This window comes from Hypanus sabinus, chromosome 18 (assembly GCF_030144855.1).
Source record: "Hypanus sabinus isolate sHypSab1 chromosome 18, sHypSab1.hap1, whole genome shotgun sequence".
Classification (NCBI taxonomy): domain Eukaryota; kingdom Metazoa; phylum Chordata; class Chondrichthyes; order Myliobatiformes; family Dasyatidae; genus Hypanus; species Hypanus sabinus.
In genome coordinates, this window is record NC_082723.1 from 18,268,008 (window position 1) to 18,288,997 (window position 20,990).

General features: G+C 36.9%; 1 protein-coding gene across 3 annotated transcripts in view; it reads left to right on the plus strand.

The window, feature by feature from the left end:
* Window positions 1-20,890, plus strand: part of nup188 (nucleoporin 188) — a 114,059-nt gene extending 93,169 nt beyond the window's left edge. For all 3 annotated transcript variants that reach the window (XM_059993768.1, XM_059993770.1, XM_059993769.1), the window contains 4 exons: window positions 6,645-6,776; window positions 8,598-8,671; window positions 17,583-17,712; window positions 18,207-20,890. In XM_059993768.1, coding sequence (XP_059849751.1) covers window positions 6,645-6,776; window positions 8,598-8,671; window positions 17,583-17,712; window positions 18,207-18,386 — 516 coding nt within the window. In that variant the 3' untranslated portion in view covers window positions 18,387-20,890. The remainder of the gene's footprint in view (window positions 1-6,644; window positions 6,777-8,597; window positions 8,672-17,582; window positions 17,713-18,206) is intronic.
* Window positions 20,891-20,990: the final 100 nt, after the last annotated feature.

Here is a 20,990-nt window from a genome sequence, read left to right on the forward strand (position 1 = left end):
AGGATTAATATGCGAATAAAATCGGGCAAGCTTATCTTTAGACATATAAGCTCTATGTACAATTTTAAATTGTATTAAAGCATGTTTAGCACAAATAGAGGAGGAATTAACCATTTGTAAAATTTTTTCCCATTTATCTGTTGATATATTACATCGAAGTTCTTTTTCCCATTCTTGTCTAATTCTATCCGATATTTCTGGCTGTATCTTCATAATCATGTTATAAATAAAAGCTACTAATCCCTTCTGACAAGGATTAAAAGTAAAAATCAAATCTGAAAAATCCGATGGAGTTGAGTTAGGAAAAGATGGAAGAATTTTATGTAAGAAATTTCTAATTTGTAAGTATCTAAAAAAATTAGATTTAGGTAATTCAAATTTGTTGGATAGTTGATCAAAAGACATCAAAGTACCTTCAAAAAAAAGATCACGAAAACATTTTATACCTTTCCTTTTCCATATACTAAAAGCTTGATCTGTCAATGAAGGTTTAAAAAAAAAAATTACATAAAATAGGGCTGTCCAGAGCAAAGTTTTTCAGATTAAAGAATTTGCGAAATTGAAACCAAATTCGTAGTGTATGTTTAACAACAGGGTTAGATATCTGTTTATTGAATTTGGCTAAATCAATAGGAAGAAAAGAACCAAGAACGGAAAATATAGAATATCCCTTAACCTCACTACATTCCAAATTTACCCACTGTGGGCACACAGGTGAATCCAAATCTAGTTTCCAGTACATTAGGTTACAAATATTATTCGCCCAATAATAAAATCTAAAGTTAGGTAAAGCTAGACCACCATCTTTTTTAGACTTTTGTAATTGCCTTTTGCTTAACCTAGGATTTTTATTTTGCCACACAAATGAGGAAATTTTTGAATCAATATTATCAAAAAAAGATTTAGGAATAAAAATTGGTAAAGCTTGGAATAAATATAAAAATTTCGGTAAAATCATCATTTTAATAGCATTAATCCGACCAACTAATGATAAAAATAAGGGAGACCATCTAGTAGTAAGTTGCTGAATTTGATGAAGCATAGGTAAAAAATTCAGTCCAAATAAATCTTTATATTTCTTGGTGATTTTTATACCTAAATAGATAAAGTTATCAGTAACAACTTTAAATGGCATCCTATCACTCAATAAAGTTTGCGCGTTTAAAGGGAATAACTCACTCTTATCTAAGTTTAACTTATAACCAGAAAAGCTACCAAATTGAGCCAACAAGGATAAAATAGCAGGAATAGACCTACTAGGATTAGAAATATATAACAACAAATCATCAGCATAAAGCGATAATTTGTATAACTTCTCATTACGGGTAATACCAAAAATATTAGGAGACTCACGAATAGCAATAGCTAAAGGTTCTAATGCAATATTAAATAATAAAGGACTTAAAGGACAACCTTGTCTCGTACCACGAGATAATTGAAAAAAAGAGGATCTATAATTATTTGTAAGAACAGAAGCAACAGGTTTATAATATATTAATTTAATCCATGATATAAAATTAGGACTAAAATTAAAGTTTCTCAATGCATTAAATAAATATGTCCATTCAACTCTATCAAAGGCTTTTTCAGCATCTAATGAGATAACACATTCTGGGGTTGTAGGTGATGAAGTATAAATTATGTTAATCAATTTTCTAATATTAAAAAAGGAATATCGATTCCTAATAAAACCAGTTTGATCTTCTGAAATAATCTGTGGTAATACCTTTTCTAATCTAATGGCTAAAATTTTTGTAAGAATCTTAGAGTCTACATTTAATAATGATATAGGGCGATAAGATGCACATAAAGTAGGATCTTTATCTTTTTTAAGAATTAGAGAGATAGTAGCTTCATAAAACGATTGAGGTAGTCTCTTCTTAACAAACGCATCATTAAAGATTTCACATAGCCAAGGAGAAAGCAATAAAGAAAAAGTTTTAAAAAATTCTACAATAAAACCATCAGGACCAGGAGCTTTCCCTGAATTCATTGATGAGATAGCCTCTCTTATTTCATCCATAGAAATAGGAGCATCAAGCAAGCTACAATCTTCATCTATCAGTTTAGGAATATTCAAGTTATTAAAAAAATTATCCATCGTAAACCGGTCACCGTCAAATTCTGATTGATATAAAGATTTATAAAAATCTTGAAAAGTGTTATTGATTTCTTTATAATCAGTAGTTAAATTACCGTCTTGTTTACGAATTTTAATAATTTGTCGCTTAGTCGAAATAGCTTTTAATTGATTAGCTAACAATTTACCAGTTCGATCACTATGAATATAAAATTGAGCCCTAGTCTTAATTAATTGATTCTCAATTGAAGAAGATAATATTAAACTATGTTCCATTTGAAGCTCAACTCTCTTCTTATAAAGTTCTTTGGTAGGAGTAACGGAATAAATCTTATCAATTTCTTTAATTTTATCCACCAATAAAGCTATATCTGAATATCTTTGTTTTCTTTTACCAGCGGAATATGAAATAATTTGTCCACGAATAAAAGCCTTGAAAGAGTCCCAAAGTATTCCTTTATCAATCTCTTCATTATAGTTTGTTGAAAAAAATAAGTCAATTTGTTGTTTTATGAAGGTAATAAATTCTGGATCTTGAAGTAAAGTAGCATTAAGTCTCCAAGATCTAGTATTGATAGAAGAGTCCGGAATCTTGATAGATAACTTCAAAGGCGCATGATCCGAAATAGCAATAGAATCGTATTTACAATCAATAACATCTGTTAATAAACGATGATCAATAAGAAAATAATCAATTCTAGAATAACTATGATATACATGTGAAAAAAATGAAAATTCTTTATCTTTAGGGTTCAAAAACCGCCATATTTCAGTAATTCCAGAATCAACCATAAAAGAATTAATAAGTAAAGCTGATCTATTCGGAAGAGTTCGAATAGGTTTAGATCTATCCATCGAAGGATTCAAACAACAATTAAAGTCTCCACCCATAATCAACATATATTCATTCAAATTAGGAAGAGAAGTAAATAAACGTTTAAAAAATTCAGGACAATCAAAGTTTGGAGCATAAATATTAACTAAAACAACTTTCCGATTAAAAAGTGAACCAGTTATCAACAAAAATCTACCCTGTGGATCAGAAATAATTTCATAATGTGTAAACGAAATTGAGGCGTCTATAAAAATAGACACACCCCTAATTTTAGCGGTACAATTTGAGTGAAATTGTTGCCCTTTCCAGAACCTAAAAAAACGTTGATTATCCTCCCTCCTAATATGGGTCTCCTGTGCAAAAATAATATTAGCGTTCAATCTATGGAATACTTTAAATATTTTTTTAAGTTTAATCGGATGATTTAAACCATTAGTATTCCACGAGATAAAGTTAATAGATTTATCCATCATACCAATATTAATTGTGTGTATCATAAAAGGTTAAAAAGACACATAACCCACAATTTAGGAAGAAGGAAAATTGATTCAGGAGCAACCGGAGATCCTGACACCTCAACACTATTAACAATTTAAAGTCAGCCCATAAACTAAAAGCAAAAAAATAAAAAGCAAAAGCGTGAAAAAAGATCCCTCCCCCCTCCCCCCACCCTTTGAAAGAAAGCCAAGCGGCAGGCGCATAAACTAATACTAATATTACCCCCATTTCAAGATGGCAGCTCCATAAGAAAATTTTTTAAGAAAAAACTATATAACACCCTAATTAAAATATAGAGTTGCAAAAAAAAAAAATATATATATATATACCTACATATATATATATACATACACATACACACACATATCAGACAAATCAAAAAAAAAACTAAAATAGTAAAACCAGAAAAATCATTAATAAAAAAAAATGAACATTAAAGTTTAAAAATGTAATACACCTTTAAAAAAGAAATTCCATATTCAGATACAAAGATGACGTTTCACAAGCCAAGACTTATGGGAAGAAGAAACGACATTTTGAGAAAGCCATATTACAAAATATGAATATAAATTCAGCAATCTAATAAGAAAATTTAGTAAAAAAAAGTTATCAAAATAGAATTTTTTTTTAAAAAAAAAGATTTAATAGACACTACAACATATATAAAAAAAAGACTAAAAAAAAAGAATTCAAAACCTTTGTTCCATTTCTAAATACAGGCAAGCAAATAAACGCTTATGGGAAAGACTTATGGGAAGAAGTAAAAAGTAAAGACTTATGGGAAGAAGAAACGACATTTTGAAAAAATAATTCATTATTACAAAATACAAACGTGTATAAAAAAGGATATTATAAAAATTAAAACAGCATCTATAAGCAATAATAATAGTAGTAAAAAAAAAAGACCCAGACCCATAGTTCAAAATAAAAAGTTATAACCCAACTTCCAGGGTTAAAACTTAAAATGAAATGACATCCTCTCTCCAAAAAAAAAAATCTTCAATGTAACTCATAGTTCAAGTTGCACTAGAGGATCGATATTCTTCAACAAATTTCTTCGCTTCTTCAGGAGTGTTAAAAAAGTGTAGACTGTTGTCGGGCAGCACAATTCTAAGCTTCGCTGGATACATTAAAGCTTGTTTAAATCCAATCGAATGAATCTCTGCCATCACTGGTTTAAAAGCGATCCTGGCTTTCATTACTTCATAAGAATAATCCTCAACAATTCGAAATGAGTAATTTTTGTAGGAGATCATACCTTTTTTACAAGCTAATCGAATTAGAAGCTCTTTCTCACGAGGATAATGAAGGCGAACAATCACCGCTCGTGGTTTATCAGGCACAGACGAAAGCCTCGCAACTCTATGAGCGCGGTCGATAACAGGTTCATTTTTCAAACCTTCACCACTGAAAATTTCCCACAGTAATTTAGAGAAAAATTCAGTTAAATCACCGGACTCAACTTTTTCGGGAATTCCGATGATGCGCAAATTCTGTCTGCGAGAACGATTTTCAAGATCAGTAATTTTAAACTTATACTGATCTAAAGTTTTAGCAGTCGACTCTATCTTCTTCTCTAACACTTCAATTGTACGTGCTTTTTCACAAATTGATTGTTCAAGAGTCGTGATCTTATTTCCAAGCTGCTGAACCACTAACGCCTGCGACTGAAACTTAGTTTCAAGCGATTTAACAACTCCTTCAAGATCGGATATTTTCGTAGTAATCCTCCTTTCCAAATTTAACAGTTTACTGTCCAATTTACCTTCTAGTCTGCCTTCCAGACCCGCAAATTTAGCATCCAGTTTATTGTCCAATTTACCTTCCATACCCGCAAATTTAACATCCAGTTTAATGTCCAAAAGATCAGAAATTGCGTCGATGGATACAGGATCCTTAGCCGATTTCTTACTTGTAGCCATTTTAGGTTTGACAAGATTAGATCAACTATTATTTTAGGAAAAAAGGGTCAATCAAAGGTAGCAACTCATATGATTAAGTTCGAAAAGATCTAATTAAAGGGTGATTATAGTTAAAAAAATAAAGAGCGCCTAAAAGGCAGATGCTTACGTCGCCATCTTGAAACTCCACCCCCCCCATGGCCTCCTCTATTGTCAAAATGAATCCAAACTCAGGTTGGAGGATCAACACCTTATATACCGGCTGGGTAGCCTCCAACCTGATGGCATGAACATTGACTTCTCAACATCCGTTAATGCCCCTCCTCCCCTTCTTACCCCATCCCTGACATATTTAGTTTGCCTGTTCTGCATCTCCCTCTGGTGCTCCCAGCCCCCCTCCTTTCTTTCTCCTGAGGCCCCCCCCCCCCATCCCATGATCCTTTCCCTTCTCCAGCTCTGTATCACTTTCGCCAATCACCTTTCCAGCTCTTAGCTTCATCCCACCCCCTCCAGTCTACTCCTATCATTTCGCATTTCCCCCTCCTCCCACCACTTTCAAATCTCTTACTATCTTTCCTTTCGGTTAGTTCTGACGAAGGGTCTAGGCCTGAAACGTTGACAGTGCTTCTCCCTATAGATGCTGCCTAGCCTGCTGTGTTCCACCAGCATTTTGTGTGGGTATATTTAGAGCAGAGGTTGATAGGTTCTTGGTTGATAAGGTCTGTGAAAGTTTATGGGTGGGGAGAAGCAGGAGATTGCGGTTGAGAGCTATAATAAATTAGCCATGATGTAATGGTGGAGCAGACTCGATATGCCGACTAGCCTTATCTCTGCTCTTATGTCTTATGGTCTTAAAACAATGCTGTGAACATTGTGGATGTGAGGAAGAAATGGAATCCATTTATTAGTTTAATGCAGTTGTAATTTAAAGCCATGTTATCTATATTATAAACAAATAATTTTATCTTCAAAACACTAATTTGTCATAATATAACTGTTATATTCTCTGATATCCTTGTTCATTTGCCTGACTGAATACTCATTTGAGCACTGAGAATAGCTCACTTCCCATATAGTTTTCTTTAGCTTCCTTGAAAGTCTGGTCAAGATTTGCAACCTCCTTTAATAGTGATAAATGTGCCTTAAGATTTGAAATTGCTGTATTTCTTTATCCACTTCTTGATCTGCTGTTTGGATGGTGAGTATTTATATGGATTAAGAAACATGATGCTGGAATCGGCATTCTGCTGGACAAGTTACTTTGATACATGACAGAAAGGACATCACCACCTGAATTCCCATTCTGAACCAATTTATTTTATTCTCACAGTCCTTAGATCTGGCTGAATATGACATGCTGTTCGTCCTGAACTTCACTACTCCAGCATTTGATTCTGATGTTGCTCCATCATTTGGAACTCTGCTTGCAACTGTGAATGTGGTTCTGAACATGCAGGGCGAGGTAAGAGGTTGTTGGGGGCTTAACCATTGAGATCTTTGTACCAAAGATGTCTGTCAATATACCAAGTTAAATCAGTTTTTCAAGGATTTGAAATAGCTTCTGTAGATTGATAATTTTTCACAATTGAAATAGAGGGTTTCTTTTAGGCATCATTGCCTTATCTAGAAGTAAGTTTCAGTATTGCAAAAGCATTCACATTTTTTTGCTGTATAATTCCACAAATTTGGACAACCTTTCTGTATGTAATTTACTGTATTTTTAATACTTGAGCCTTGGCTGTGATTATCAACAGATTACTTGACTCGATTAGGATGCCATGTATTGTCAGAAAACAGTTACTTGCAAAGAAATATAAATTTTGCTTCACATCTTAAATAATAATCCCTTTGGTGAGATCTGGTAACTTTGACACAGCATTAGTATTGAATGCAGCTCTTTGCAGTTCTGGATAGTTTGGTACCATTGAGATAATGTTGGGAAACCTCAAAAGTAACTTTTGTGGATAAGTTGATTTTTTTTAAAAAATAAAATATTTCTTAACTGTGGTTGCATTACTAACAGCTGATTTTTTTTAATGGGCTAAACTCCATTTTGTATACCTTTTCCAATGTGTCTAAGATTTTATTAAAATACAGTATTTTTACAGTTGAAAGAGGAGAAGTTCATGTTTCAGATTGATGACTTTTCACAAAACTGGAAAAAAAGATGGAAAGAAACTAGTAAGATACAGGGATAGAGAGAATAAAAAAGGACTGTGATGCGTTGGAAGTCAGGAGAGATTAAATGACAGAGGAGGCATTAGTGCAAAGTTAAAAGTTGTGTAATGGGATAGGTCATTCTGAAGTATGTGTAACTAAGTAGTGGTAGCAAAATAATTTATCTCTGGCTAAGTGAAATACTGTGAAGTGGAATTTATTTATTGTTGTCACATGCACTGAGGTAGAGTGATAGGTTTGTTTACATGCCATGTAGGAAGATCATTCCACATACTGAAATCCTGTGAAGGAAAACGGAGTGCAGAGTAGTGTTACGGTTATGGAGAAAGTTCAGTGCAGGTAGACAGATAAAGAACAAAATCCATGAAAAGGTAAGGTGAGAGATCAAGAATTCAGCACCTAGTTTATCAGAGTTGCATTCAAGAATCTTTTTTTTACAGCAGCAAAGAAGTTGTCTTTGTGCCTAGTGATATGAGTTCTCAAGCTTTTGTGTCTCCCGCCTAATGGACAGGACAGAAGACAGAAAACTGAAACTCTTTAAAAACAGAAATCTGGACATGCAGTGTATCTGAAACTATTTAGCTGTAAGTTGAATCCATAAAAATGCCTGGTAGATTACTTTTCATCAAGCTTATGTTGATTTCTCGTTTATTATTTGTAGACAAAGAATCTAACAAAGATAGAACTTGCCTATGTAAGTGGATATTTTTTTCTGTGGCAGATATATTTCAGAGCTCAAAATATTAATTGGTCTTACAGCCTCTTAAGATAAGGAGGGGTGAATATCTACCATGGTTGCTGTTTCTGATGGTTATCAAGTGGCCCCTGTAGACAAATGTGTGTGGAATTTCAATGATTGCAGTATCTGCTCAGTTGTGATGTTACATTTTGGTATCATCTGTTCAGAAAACATAAAGAAGAATTAGCTTAATAGATTCCAAAGGGCAGATGGTCTATTGGGAACTATAACCCTGATAACCCTGAGGTTGAGGAGAAATAAGTCTAGTATATATTACAAAGAAATACATGTGTAATTTTCTTTTGTTCCTGACATAACAGTTGCATGTAGATTTCTTATTTTATCTTTGTTTCTTTTTATTTCTAGATTGATAAGAAGAAGGAACCCATGTCACTAAATATGATACCACTAGCTTCATCTGAAGAGACAAAGCCTCTAAAGTAAGTTTAGTAAAGCTGGGTGTTTCATAAAAAGATTTTTAGCTCCAATGAAGTGTCATGTTTAAATGTCAGCTACTGTATTGAAGTCAGTTTAGTGAGACTATCATAGAGCCAAGCACTGAATTAAGTTTACCACTATACTTCGGGTAAATCTTATCCATAAGCTGTTTTAAGTTAAGCCCTGCATATACACCTCACTTTGATTATATTTGACTATTGTATACTCAGTTATACAGCATAGAAACAGGCCCTTCAGCCCATTTGGTCCATATATCCCTCTAAACCTTTTCTATACATGTACCTGTCCAGGTACCTTGTAAAAGTCATTACTGTATCTGCCTCAACTACTTCCTCAGGTAGTTTGTTCCATATGCTGACTATCCTTTGGGTGAAACCAGTATGGAAATAAGCACTTCGGCTCATCTCCGTGCTGACCTAAGGTAATCCTATTTCCAGTGTTTGCCCCTCCTATCCATGTATGTGTTTAACTGTACTTAAACGTATATGCAAGTGCCTCTACCATTTTGTTCCATGTGCCCACCACCCTCTCTGTTGAAAATCTTACCCCTCTTACCTTAAACCAATGCCAATAAGCTTTAAGCTCCCCTATCTTAGGAAAAAGGCTATGTCCAATCGCCTTAACTATGCTTCTCTCTGCGATTCAGTCTGTCTTTGTAACTCAAGACCTCAGTCCCAGCAATGTCCTTGTGAATGGTTTCTGCACCCTTCCCAGGTTAATGACATTCTTCTTTCAGTTAGGCAGCCATAGTTGGTAGAGGAAGTAGTTGAGGCAGGTACAATAGCAATACTTAAAAGACATTTGGATAGGTATATTGATGGGAAGAGTTTAGAGGGGTATTCGTCAAATGCAGGCGTGAGGCTAACATAAATGGCCATCTTGATCACTGTGGACAGGCTGGGTCTAAATCATCATAAACCACGTGATTTGATCTGGAAGGAGGTTAGGGCAACTGTATGCATATCTCCTCATGTAATATCAGTTTTGGTCTTGTTCTGAAGGAGTTTGTTGCTTTTCTTTTAAATGCAACACAAAAGTACAGACAAGGATAGGACTTGCACAGTGAACGGTAGAACAGAGGGATCTGGGAATAATTCCTTGAAAGTGGTGTCATAAGTAGGTAAGTTCACAGAGAGCTTTTGGCACACTGGCCTTCATAAATCAAGTCAATGTGGATTTGTGAAAGAGAAATATATATTTAATGCCTCTTTTAGATTTGTTCAAAGATGTGCCAAGCAGATTAGACAATAGACAATAGGTGCAGAAGTAGACCATTCGGCCCTTCGAGCCTGCACTGCCATTTTAAGATCATGGCTGATCATCTACTATCAATACCCGGTTCCTGCCTTGTCCCCATATCCCTTGATTCCCCGATCCATAAGTTACCTATCTAGCTCCTTCTTGAAAGCATCCAGAGAATTGGCCTCCACAGCCTTTCGAGGCAGTGCATTCCAGACCCCCACAACTCTCTGGGAGAAGAAGTTTTTCCTTAACTCTGTCCTAAATGACCTACCCTTTATTCTCAAACCATGCCCTCTAATACTTGACTCTCACAGCATCTGGAACATATTTCCTGCCTCTATCTTGTCCAATCCCTTAATAATCTTACATGTTGCAATCAGATCCCCTCTCAATCTCCTTAATTTCAGCGTGTACAAGCCCAGTCTCTCTAACCTCTCTGCGTAAGACAGTCCTGACATCCCAGGAATTAACCTTGTGAATCTACACTGCTCTTCCTCTACAGCCAGGATGTCCTTCCTTAACCCTGGAGACCAAAACTGTACACAATACTCCAGGTGTGGTCTCACCAAGGCCCTGTACAAATGCAAGAGAATTTCCTTGCTCTTGTACTCAATTCCCTTTGTAACATTTCATTAGCCTTCTTCACTGCCTGCTGCATTTGCTCATTCACCTTCAGTGACTGATGAACAAGGACTCCTAGATCTCTTTGTATTTCTCCCTTACCTAACTTTACACCGTTCAGATAATAATCTGCCTTCCTGTTCTTACTCCCAAAGTGGATAACCTCACACTTATTCACATTAAACATCATCTGCCAAGTATCTGCCCACTCACCCAGCCTATCCAAGTCGCCCTGAATTCTCCTAACATCCTCATCACGTCACACTGCCACCCAGCTTAGTATGTCCTTCCGGAAATTTGCTGATGTTATTCTCAATGCCTTCATCTAAGTCGTTGACGTAAATCATAAACAGCTGTGGTCCCAATACCGAGCCCTGTGGCACCCCACTAGTCACCACCTGCCATTCCGAGAAACACCCATTCACCGCTACCCTTTGCTTTCTATCTGCCAACCAGTTTTCTATCCATGTCACTGTCTTTCCCCCCAATGATATGAGATTTGATTTTACCCACCAATCTCCTATGTGGGACCTTATCAAATGCTTCTGAAAATTGAGGTACACTACATCCACTGGATCTCCCTTGTCTAACTTCCTGGTTACATCCTTGAAAAACTCCCAATAGATTAGTCAAGCATGATTTACCCTTGGTAAATCCATGCTGGCTCGGCCCAATCCTATCACTGCTATCTAAATATGCCACTATTTCATCTTTAATAATGGACTCTAGCATCTTCCCCACTACTGATGTTATGCTGACAGGTCGATAGTTCTCTGTTTTCTCCCTCCCTGCTTTCTTAAAAAGTGGGATAACATTAACCATTCTCCAATCCTCAGGAACTGATCCTGAATCTAAGGAACATTGGAAGATGATTACCAATGCATCTGCAATTTCCAGGGCCACCTCCTTTAGTACCCTAGGATGCAGACCATCTGGACCTGGGGATTTGTCAGCCTTCAGTCCCATCAGTCTACTCGTTTTCTTCCTAATGTCAATCTGTTTCATTTCCTCTGTTACCCTATGTACTTGGCCCATCCATACATCTGGGAGATTGCTTGTGTCTTCCTTAATGAAGACAGATCTAAAGTACTTATTAAATTCTTCTGCCATTTCTGTTTCCCATAACAATTTCACCCAATTCATTCTTCAAGGGCCCAACATTGTACTTAACTATCTCCTTTCTCTTCACATACCTAAAAAAGCTTTTGCTATCCTCCTTTATATTCCTGGCTAGCTTGCGTTCGTACCTCATTTTTTCTCCCCGTATTGCCTTTTTAGTTAAGTTCTGTTGTTCCTTAAAAAATTTCCCAATCATCTGTCCTCCCACTCACCTTAACTCTGTCATACTTCCTTTTTTTTTAATGCTATGCAATCTCTGACTTCCTTTGTCAACCACTGTGGCCCCTTCCCCCCCCCCCTTTGAATCCTTCCTTCTCCGGGGGATGAACTGATTTTGCACCTTGTGCATTATTCCCAAGAATACCTGCCATTGCTGTTCCACTGTCTTTTCTGCTAGGATATCCGTCCAGTTAACTTTGGCCAGCTCCTCCCTCATGGCTCCATAGTCTCCTTTGTTCAACTGCAACACTGACACCTCCGAGCTGCTCTTATCCTTCTCAAATTGCAGATTAAAAACTTATCATATTATGATCACTACCTCCTAATGCAGGCATGGGCAAACTACGGCCCGCGGGCCATATGTGGCCCGTTAAGCTTTTTAATCCGGCCCGCAGAACTTGATGAAATTATATTAATAAACCTTGTTAACGTTTTTTCCACGCAATTCTGGCGTTTTCCCAATAGATGACGCACTCTATATACATTGACCTTTGTTGAGGTGCAGCGTATTACTCCACATTTGCGCTTTACTTTGTGACCTTGTGGCGACCCATTTCCTGGCACATCCGAACCAGCTCACAATTAGCCAGCGTTCCGGCTAAGGGAGATAGCCTGCGGGGTTTTGCGAGCACAGAGCTCCGCATATTGGCGCACTCTCACTGTTCTGTCATTGTGCGGGTCGTTGTTGAGTTTTGGCACGGGACAATTGAATAAGAAGGAGCAGGACAAGTAGACCTGCATCTCCTACCGTTTTTGAAATAAAGTCAGTCAGGAGGAGAGTGATGATGATAATATCTTGAAGGATAACAGAATTTTCAGTGCTTTAAAATAATAACTGTTACTATTAAAAAAAGCTGTATTTTATTCATTTAATTTTCAGTGTTTTAAAAGACATTTCAATAAATAGCTAAATACCATGGGACTTCAAAGACAGATATTTTGTTGTAATGCATTTGTTCATTTTCAATTGAAATTAAAGCACATGTTTTCTACATATCCCATGATATTTTATTTTCTCTTATGAGGTGTATTACCAAAACACTCCGTCCATCTGCTCCTGGTCCAGCCCCGCTGTCAAATTTTAGAACCCTTTGTGGCCCTCAAGTCAAAAAGTTTGCCCACCCCTGTCCTAATGGCTCCTTTACTTCAAGATCGCTTTATCAAATCCTGTTCATTACATAACACTAAATCCAGAATAGCCTTGTCCCTGGTCGGCTCTCGTACAAGCTGTTCCAAGAATGCATCCCTTAGGCACTTTACAAACTCCCTATCCTGGGGTTCAGCACCAACCTGATTCTCCCAGTTCACCTGCATGTTGAAATCCCCCATAACTACTGTGACATTACCTTTACCACATGCCAATGTTAACTCCCCATTCAACTTGCACCCAATATCCATGCTACTGTTTGGTGGCCTATAGACAACACCCATTAGGATCCTTTTGCCCTTACTGTTCCTCAATTCTATCCATACAGACTCCACTTCTCCTGATCCTATGTCCCCCCTTGCAAAGGACTGAATCTCATTCCTCACCAACAAGGCCACCCCACCCCCTCTGCCCACATTTCTGTCCCTACGATAGCACGTATACCCTTGCACATTCATTTCCCAGGTCTGATCTCCTTGCAGACACATCTCCGTTATCCCAACAACATCATAGTTACCCATTCGCACCTGAGCTTCAAGCTCATCTGCCTTATTTCTGACACTTCGTGCATTCAGATATAGAATTTTTAGCCCATTTCTCCTTTCTCTGTTTGAATCTCTGCCTATTGTGCTTAACCCAGCTTCCCGAACTCCCATCGGGCTATATGTCCCTTGAATTTTGTTGTCCTTCCTAAATCTACTTATTCTTTCTGCACATTTAACTCCCATGTTCCATCAGACCATCCCTCTGTACACGTGTCCTCCTTATCACTTGTTCCGCCTCACCTTTCTCTACTACACACTTAATATTCTAGAACTGTGTAGTCCCCACCTGTCCTTTATTCTTCATCTTGCTATCCTCACTCACATTCTGGATCTCCGCCCCCTGCAAATTTAGTTTTAAACCCCCCCCCCCCCAAAGAAGCACTAGCAAACTTCCCTGCAAGAATGTTAGTATCGCTGCAGTTCAGGTGTAAACCGTCCCTTCGGAACAGATCCCACCTTCCCTGGAACAAATTATCTAAAAACCTGAAGCCCTCCCTCCTGCACCATCCTCTCAGCCATGTATTAATCTGTGTAATCTTTCTGTTCCTTGCCTCACTCGCAGATGGCACAGGTAGCAATCCTGAGATTGTTACCCTGGAGGTCCTGCTCCAGCTTCGCACCCAACTCCCTGAACTCCCTACGCAGGACCCCCTCACTCATCCTACCCATGTCGTTGGTCCCTACATGGATTCTTGGTCTCCCTCTCGAGAATAACCTGCACCCGATCTGAGATGTCTTGGACCCCGGCACCAGAGAAGCAACATACCATCCGAGACTCTCGATCTTCCCCACAAAATCTCCTATCCACCCCACTGACGATAGAATCCCCTATCACTACCTGAGGGGGGAACCAGGCGATCCTGGTCGATAAGGATTTTAGGAATCCTTTAGATTAAAGTACCATATAGGTGGGAGGAGGACGGTTGTTGAACAAGACTCAGGCAAGTGGAATAGGGCAATATATTATCTTGTATTAAAAGTTGTGAACAGGAAGGGAAAAAGAGGGGGGGGGAATAAATGGGTCCTCCTCAGGTTGGCAGGCTCTGATTCAGAATCAAGGGGAATTGTGTAATGCCCCAACTTCACAATGTATGCTCACAGTCTTGATGGCAGGATCTTGACCTGAAACATCAGCAGTTCCTTCTTTGCTGCACAGATTCTGCCCAATCCGCTGAGTTTGTCCAGTAGATTGATTGTTGCTCCAGATCGCAGCATCTGCAGTCTCTCATGTTTCCATTCTCAGTGTAAATCTGTGCTTTATTTGCAAGCTCTCTATTGAGTGGAAATGTGAGTGTGTAATGAGATATTAGCCAGTTGAGTGGGCATTGATACAGCAAGTGACTGCAAGATGGAAATGAGGTTTTAGATTGGTATTGAAAGGATCCTTGAATTTAGTTTATCAAAATCCTAACTTTTAGGGTGACGTTGTAGCTGTAGCATGCAATCAGGAAGGCAAGTACTACAATGGTCTTTACTGCAAGAGTACAGAGTAGGGGTACCTTACTCAAATTATTTAGGACTTTGATGAGACCACATGAGAATTAGTGAGTACAGTTTTGATTTTCACTCTTAAAGATATTCTTCCTGTGGAGGGAATAAAGCAGATTCACGACAGTGGTTCTTGTCTTATAAATCCAGATTGAGTAGGTTATGCCTCTTCAGTTTAGCTCAGTCATACATTGTATTCAAAATAGAGATCAATTGATGGTTCTACATTTAAGTTAGAAAATTAAAGGTAAAATTAATATAGAAATTAAATTTCTACATTAAAGGTAAGGAGACATTTTGGGAAAATCAGAAACCAAAAATCAGACCGTGTTGGAGTGGGTTCGAGAAGCCACATATTATGTTCTTTAATGTTTTGTTAGCCAAATGTTTGGAAATGTGTGAATCTTTAGTGTATGTTAAAGAAAGTGGCTTGTTAAAGGGGTTAAGATGAATTCACAATTGACTGCATTGTGTGGGTTAAAGTTGCATGCATAGAGCTGAATTGGAATGCCAGTTTCACTTCCCGTAAGAGTTTTTTTTAACAACAATCCAGCATATGTGGTCCTTTATTCTGCCAGTAGCAGTGATTTATTGTTAGATTTATTGAATTTAGTTTCACATGCTTCAACTGTGGAATTTGAACTCCAGACTTCTGCTTATGTAGTTTATGTTACTGTAAACTGTGTTGACTCTAGCCAATAGTTCATTTTGATAGTAAATTAATAACTGTTTTGGATTCTCAAATGGTTCTATTTTATTAATGTAAATGGAAACATTTCTAAGTTAAATTATCACAAGGGATTTGATGTACTTTGTTCCAATTTTATACATCACAAATCACAGTAAACTGGATGGTCTTTCATTGATTTGATCTGGAAAGAGGTTAAGGCAGATTTTCAACTGTATGCATATTTCCTTGTGAGAGCCTTGTTCTGAAGAAGTTTGTAATTTTTTTTTATAACTGCATCACTCATAGTAACAATTAAGGTGTGGGTGGAAGCGGTTGTTGATAAAGATGCTTTGCTTGCCCAAGAGAAACATAACTGAAATGCCTAAAGATATAATTTAACTGTTGTGTCCAAGAATAATAGATAAGTTCAGTTGAATAACCTGCTGTTGACTAAAGTGCAATCAAATATATGCCATGTCATAACTGAATGCTTTTTAACTGTATTCATGTTGGTGTATTCTCATTTAATGCCACGGGTAAACTATAATGTTTAGATGAATATGTTTCCATGGTATTGAGAGCCTGGAGATTTTTCTGTAGTTCCCAGACCACACGTTTGGTATAGCTCAAAATACTTGTCAGAATGCCAGAATTGTATGATTGGGGAGGGTAATTTAATCTATACCAGCTGTTCTTTGGTTTGCTGTGAAGTTTGTAATTGGAAGTTTTATTAATAACTTTTACTAAAAGTCAGCCCACCATACAGATTATAATAGTTACATAATCGTAACCTTCATTGTTTTATAGATCTGACTTATGGCAGTGCTAGCTTTAGCTTAAAATGTGCCTCTATTGTCAGAAGTTTTTGGGTTGAGGCACTGTTCTGGAGATTTGAGAACATGAGTCTTTGTTGTATTGATTTGCATTGTCTTGTGATCTTGTGATGTCTTCATGCCTTGTCCTCATAGGTACCACTGGAGGAAAATTCTTCCAGTGTGGTGATATTTGCATTTCCTTTAACAATGATTTTTTTAAAAAATTGTGAATAACAAACTATTAATATGAGGTTGTAAGGGGCACAGTATCAATCTATGCTCTTTAATTATTTCTAAACAGTATACAGTTATGGTCACCTCATTACAGGATGTGGAAGTTTTCGAGAGGGTGCAGAGGAGATTTATCAGGATGCTGCCTGGGCTGGGTGATGTTTTTTTAATGGGAAAAGGTTGAACAAGCTAAACTTTTATCTTTGGAGTGAAAGAGAATGAGAGCTAATTTGATAGAGGTGTGTAAGAGGCATCAATAGAGTGGACAGTTAGCACCTATTTCCCAACATTGGCAATACCTAATACAAGAGGATATACTTTTAAGGTGATTGGAGGAAAGTGTAGTGGTTAGTGGTAGGGTTTTATACTAAATGGTAAGTGCATGATGTGAAGACAAATATATTAGGGACTTTGAAAAATGGAGGGCAGGGAAGGGTTAGATTAATCTTAGAGTAAGCCGAAGTGTCTGTATGGTTCTTTGTAAAACAGGTGAAATACTTGTTTGCAGAAGACGAGTTATCAACTTGTACCATTCTAGCTAGACATTTTAGATTCTCAGGCTTCCAGCCAGGTACAGGAATCAGAAGGTTTGTTATAATCCACACCTATACCCGGCTGGAAGCCCCAGAAGAATTTACTCATAAACACCAGGAAAGCACTAGATCCTTTTCCATGTTGACATTGGCTAATAGAATTTTAATGGGTTAAATTTCATGACATTAGTGGTAGCCTGGATAAGGAAAGTTCCATTTATCTCTTCCCTAGCAAAGCTAAAAGTTTTCATTTATTTTAAAGGGCGCTTTTGAGGTTCACAATGGAAAACTGTTTCTATGCATTGATTTCACAAGCGGTGAGATATCTGAAGGACCCATCTGTTCATGCACGGGACAAGCAGAGAATGAAGCAGGAGCTGAGCTCAGAACTGGTAATTTCAGTTTAGATGTTCTACTGCAGTTACAAGCTATTATAGAAAATGTTTCATTGTTTACTTCTGTTTTCTTGTATCTCAGATTTCATAATTATCTGTTGATGAGTTCCTCTAGGATGTTTGTTTTATTATCTGAAAATTCTTCCTGTATACTGGCCAGCAACTGGATTTTCAAATTATGATTTGTGGATGAAAATCATAACATTTTATGGACTGCAGTTATTTCTTTGCACTGCAGAGGACAGCAAACAATGCAGAAAGCTGATCACTGTGTATTTTAGTGCTCTGCTTTATTCATTTTGAAGCTGCACAGAAGGTGGCTTACAGGCTGACAGAAGAAAAAAAATGCGCTGAAAGCACCATCTGGTTTGGATAGTGGAGTTGGATAAATACCTCCCCAGTGGAAGTTAGCATAGATCACATGTATTTAGCTCTATTGAAATTTTTGATCCTTCCCTGCCACTTAATTATTTTTTTCTTTACTATTTCAGAGTACAGTTCTGTCTAGTATTTCTCGATATTCTCGACGTGGAGCACCTTCATCCCCTGCTGCAGCCTTATTGCTGACTCCTCCAAACAAATCAACCTGCTCCATGTCCAAGTTGTGTCCTGAAAGTCAGGAACCCTTAATACAGCTGGTCCAGGCCTTTGTTCGACAGATTCAGAGATAACAAGGAGAAAAATAATCTCAAGGATTAATGCTGTGCAACTCTGACTGAAAACGTAAATGCAATATTTTCTTTGTCAGTCTTTTTTTACTGACCAAAGCTAATGTGAATATAAATGACAAATAGATTGGTGAGTGAATCTGAATAATTGGTAACTTAAATTTATTATTGAAAATACATTTTTGTGCAAGTTTTTAGATGTGCCACTTGTTTCTCAAAGCTAAAGGATAAGTGGAATGAAGTTACAGAACATTACATGGTAGCCTTTTAGCAAAAATAGCAGCTGTTCCTGAACAATTGTACATAAGCATCCCATCAATATGTGTGACATCCATATCTCATATCAAGAAAAATTGAGACTTTCTTTTGTTGTAGAAATGTAAAAGGCGGGAGTATATAATATTTTTTATATAACATTGTTAAACCCTGTTTTCTTAAAAGCTTAAAACAATTTCATCGTTGAATGATAGTGAGTGGATGTGGTGAAAAGATTACTTAATTGGTCTTATGTGTTCCAAGCATCCCTGTAGTGTTTTTTTTTGCTATCAAGATATTGCATTACATATTGAATTGTAGTGCCATTAAAGTTTACAGCTATTTATTACTTTATATACACTGCATTTCATCCCTTGGATGTTTCTTGCAAAATTTGCCAAAGAATCTTGAATATGTATTCCCAGCTGCTTTGTTTTTCATTTAGCGACTGCACTTCATTATCTGCCATTTTTTGACTGATGTGAAGAGCTAAGTGAACAAAGAAATAATGACAGATCCTATTTCAGGAGAGCTGCTGAAACAAGTTTGGACAAAGCAAGACCTGAGTTTTGGATACATGAAATGGTTCTTTGTTCTTAGTCCTAAAGATGGTCTGAGTTTTTTTTAAAGGCTTTGAAGAGAGGTAGGAAGTGCTGTCATTTTCTAATTGATGATTTTGCAGTTATTATAATTTGAAGAAGCAGTGGACAAATTTCCCTCTGCTGGCTCTAAAATAGGAAATTGCAGACCATGGTTTGCATCGGTAAGTCTTTATTGAAGATTATACCCACATTATAAGATAAATGGCCTTGTGCTTGAGAAATGGCCTGACTGGTTTTTGTTAATTTACACCTTTTGATACTAAGTTTCCAGTTTCACCAAATGGCTTGGCATTATATTGTGTTCAAGGAAGTTGATCGAGTATAGTTCATGTTTTGGGCCAAAATGTCGCCTGTACTCTTTTCCTAGGTGCTGCCTGGGCTGCTGAGTTCCTCCAGTGTTTTGTGTGATTAAGTTAAGCAGAAATTCATGCTAAAGATGTTTAAACAATGCTGATTTGCAAACTGTATAAATTCAATTGGTCATAATTATCAAAAGAATAATAATGGTTTCAACTGGAGTAGATGAGCAGCTCAGGTTTGCTTTCTTTTTAAATACAAGACTAATTTTATGCAGCACTGAGCATTATGATCTATTTTTTAAAGTGCCTTTAGTCAAGATATTGAATAACGTAAAAACTTTTGAACAATAACCTTTTTTACAGGTAGCTACCATCTTTAAAAGAATTTTTTTAATAGGTTGAATATAAGTTAAATTCTTGTTAGACATGGTCACTTACATTTTACTTTGAGTCATTTCTTTTACCCAGTAAAACACAGTAACGAAAAATATAATCCAAGACCCTGAGTCTGTGAATGTTGCAGCAGCTGAACACTATATATAGCTTGTCTTCTGCCATGCAAACACTGGGGATACAATATAGATACCATCTTGAATGCTGTGCCTCCTCTCCTCTAGGTGGCTGTAAGCAGGCAACTCTCCAGCTTGAGGCCTAGTCCTTGCTATGACCAAGGCCATACAGCTGCCTTGCAACCCGTCTATGAATCAGACTTGCTGCATTCCATATTAACTATGTCCAAAAGCAGGCAGCAGCACGATCTATGTTGTTCAGTTTCTCTGCCAACTTGCTGATGGGGGAGATGTACATGCAGTACATCCAGCAGAGTCTTGCAATTATAAAATATACATTTAAAAGTGACAATAATACCTGTGGTGGATCCCGTAGATACTGCTACACTGAAGCGTGCTGGCATCTTCCTTTAACCTAGTGCAAATGTTTGCTGTTGTTAAAGATGTGAAAACATATTTTACTGATAATGGAGTCTGGTTTACCTTTTATAATGATTCACTGAAAAGTGTGGATTTTTATTGTGTTGTAGGGGATAAATTGTTTATACACATTTGGTTACCTAGAGAAAGGAAAAAATACATGGTATAATACTCATTTTGGCTTGCAGCCTTAAAGTCTCAGGTGGAAACATACAGAATTGGTATCCAATTGACTTCCTTCTGCATATAGTTCTGTACTACTGTTAAATGAAGAGACAACAGGTTCCCACTGAATTTGATTGTCTTTAATCTGCAATCTGATGCATGCACTGTAAACATGAATGTAGCTTTTAATTTTTTGAAAAGTTACATTTGAAATGGTTGTAGGAACAAGACATTTAAAATAAAGGAGTAATACTAGAGCAAGGTTGTGGCTTGTGGCTCTGGCAGAATTTTAGCAAGTTAGGTCACTTATGACAACTTCTAAATTATCCATTGATTTTAAAAATTTGTTGAGCAATT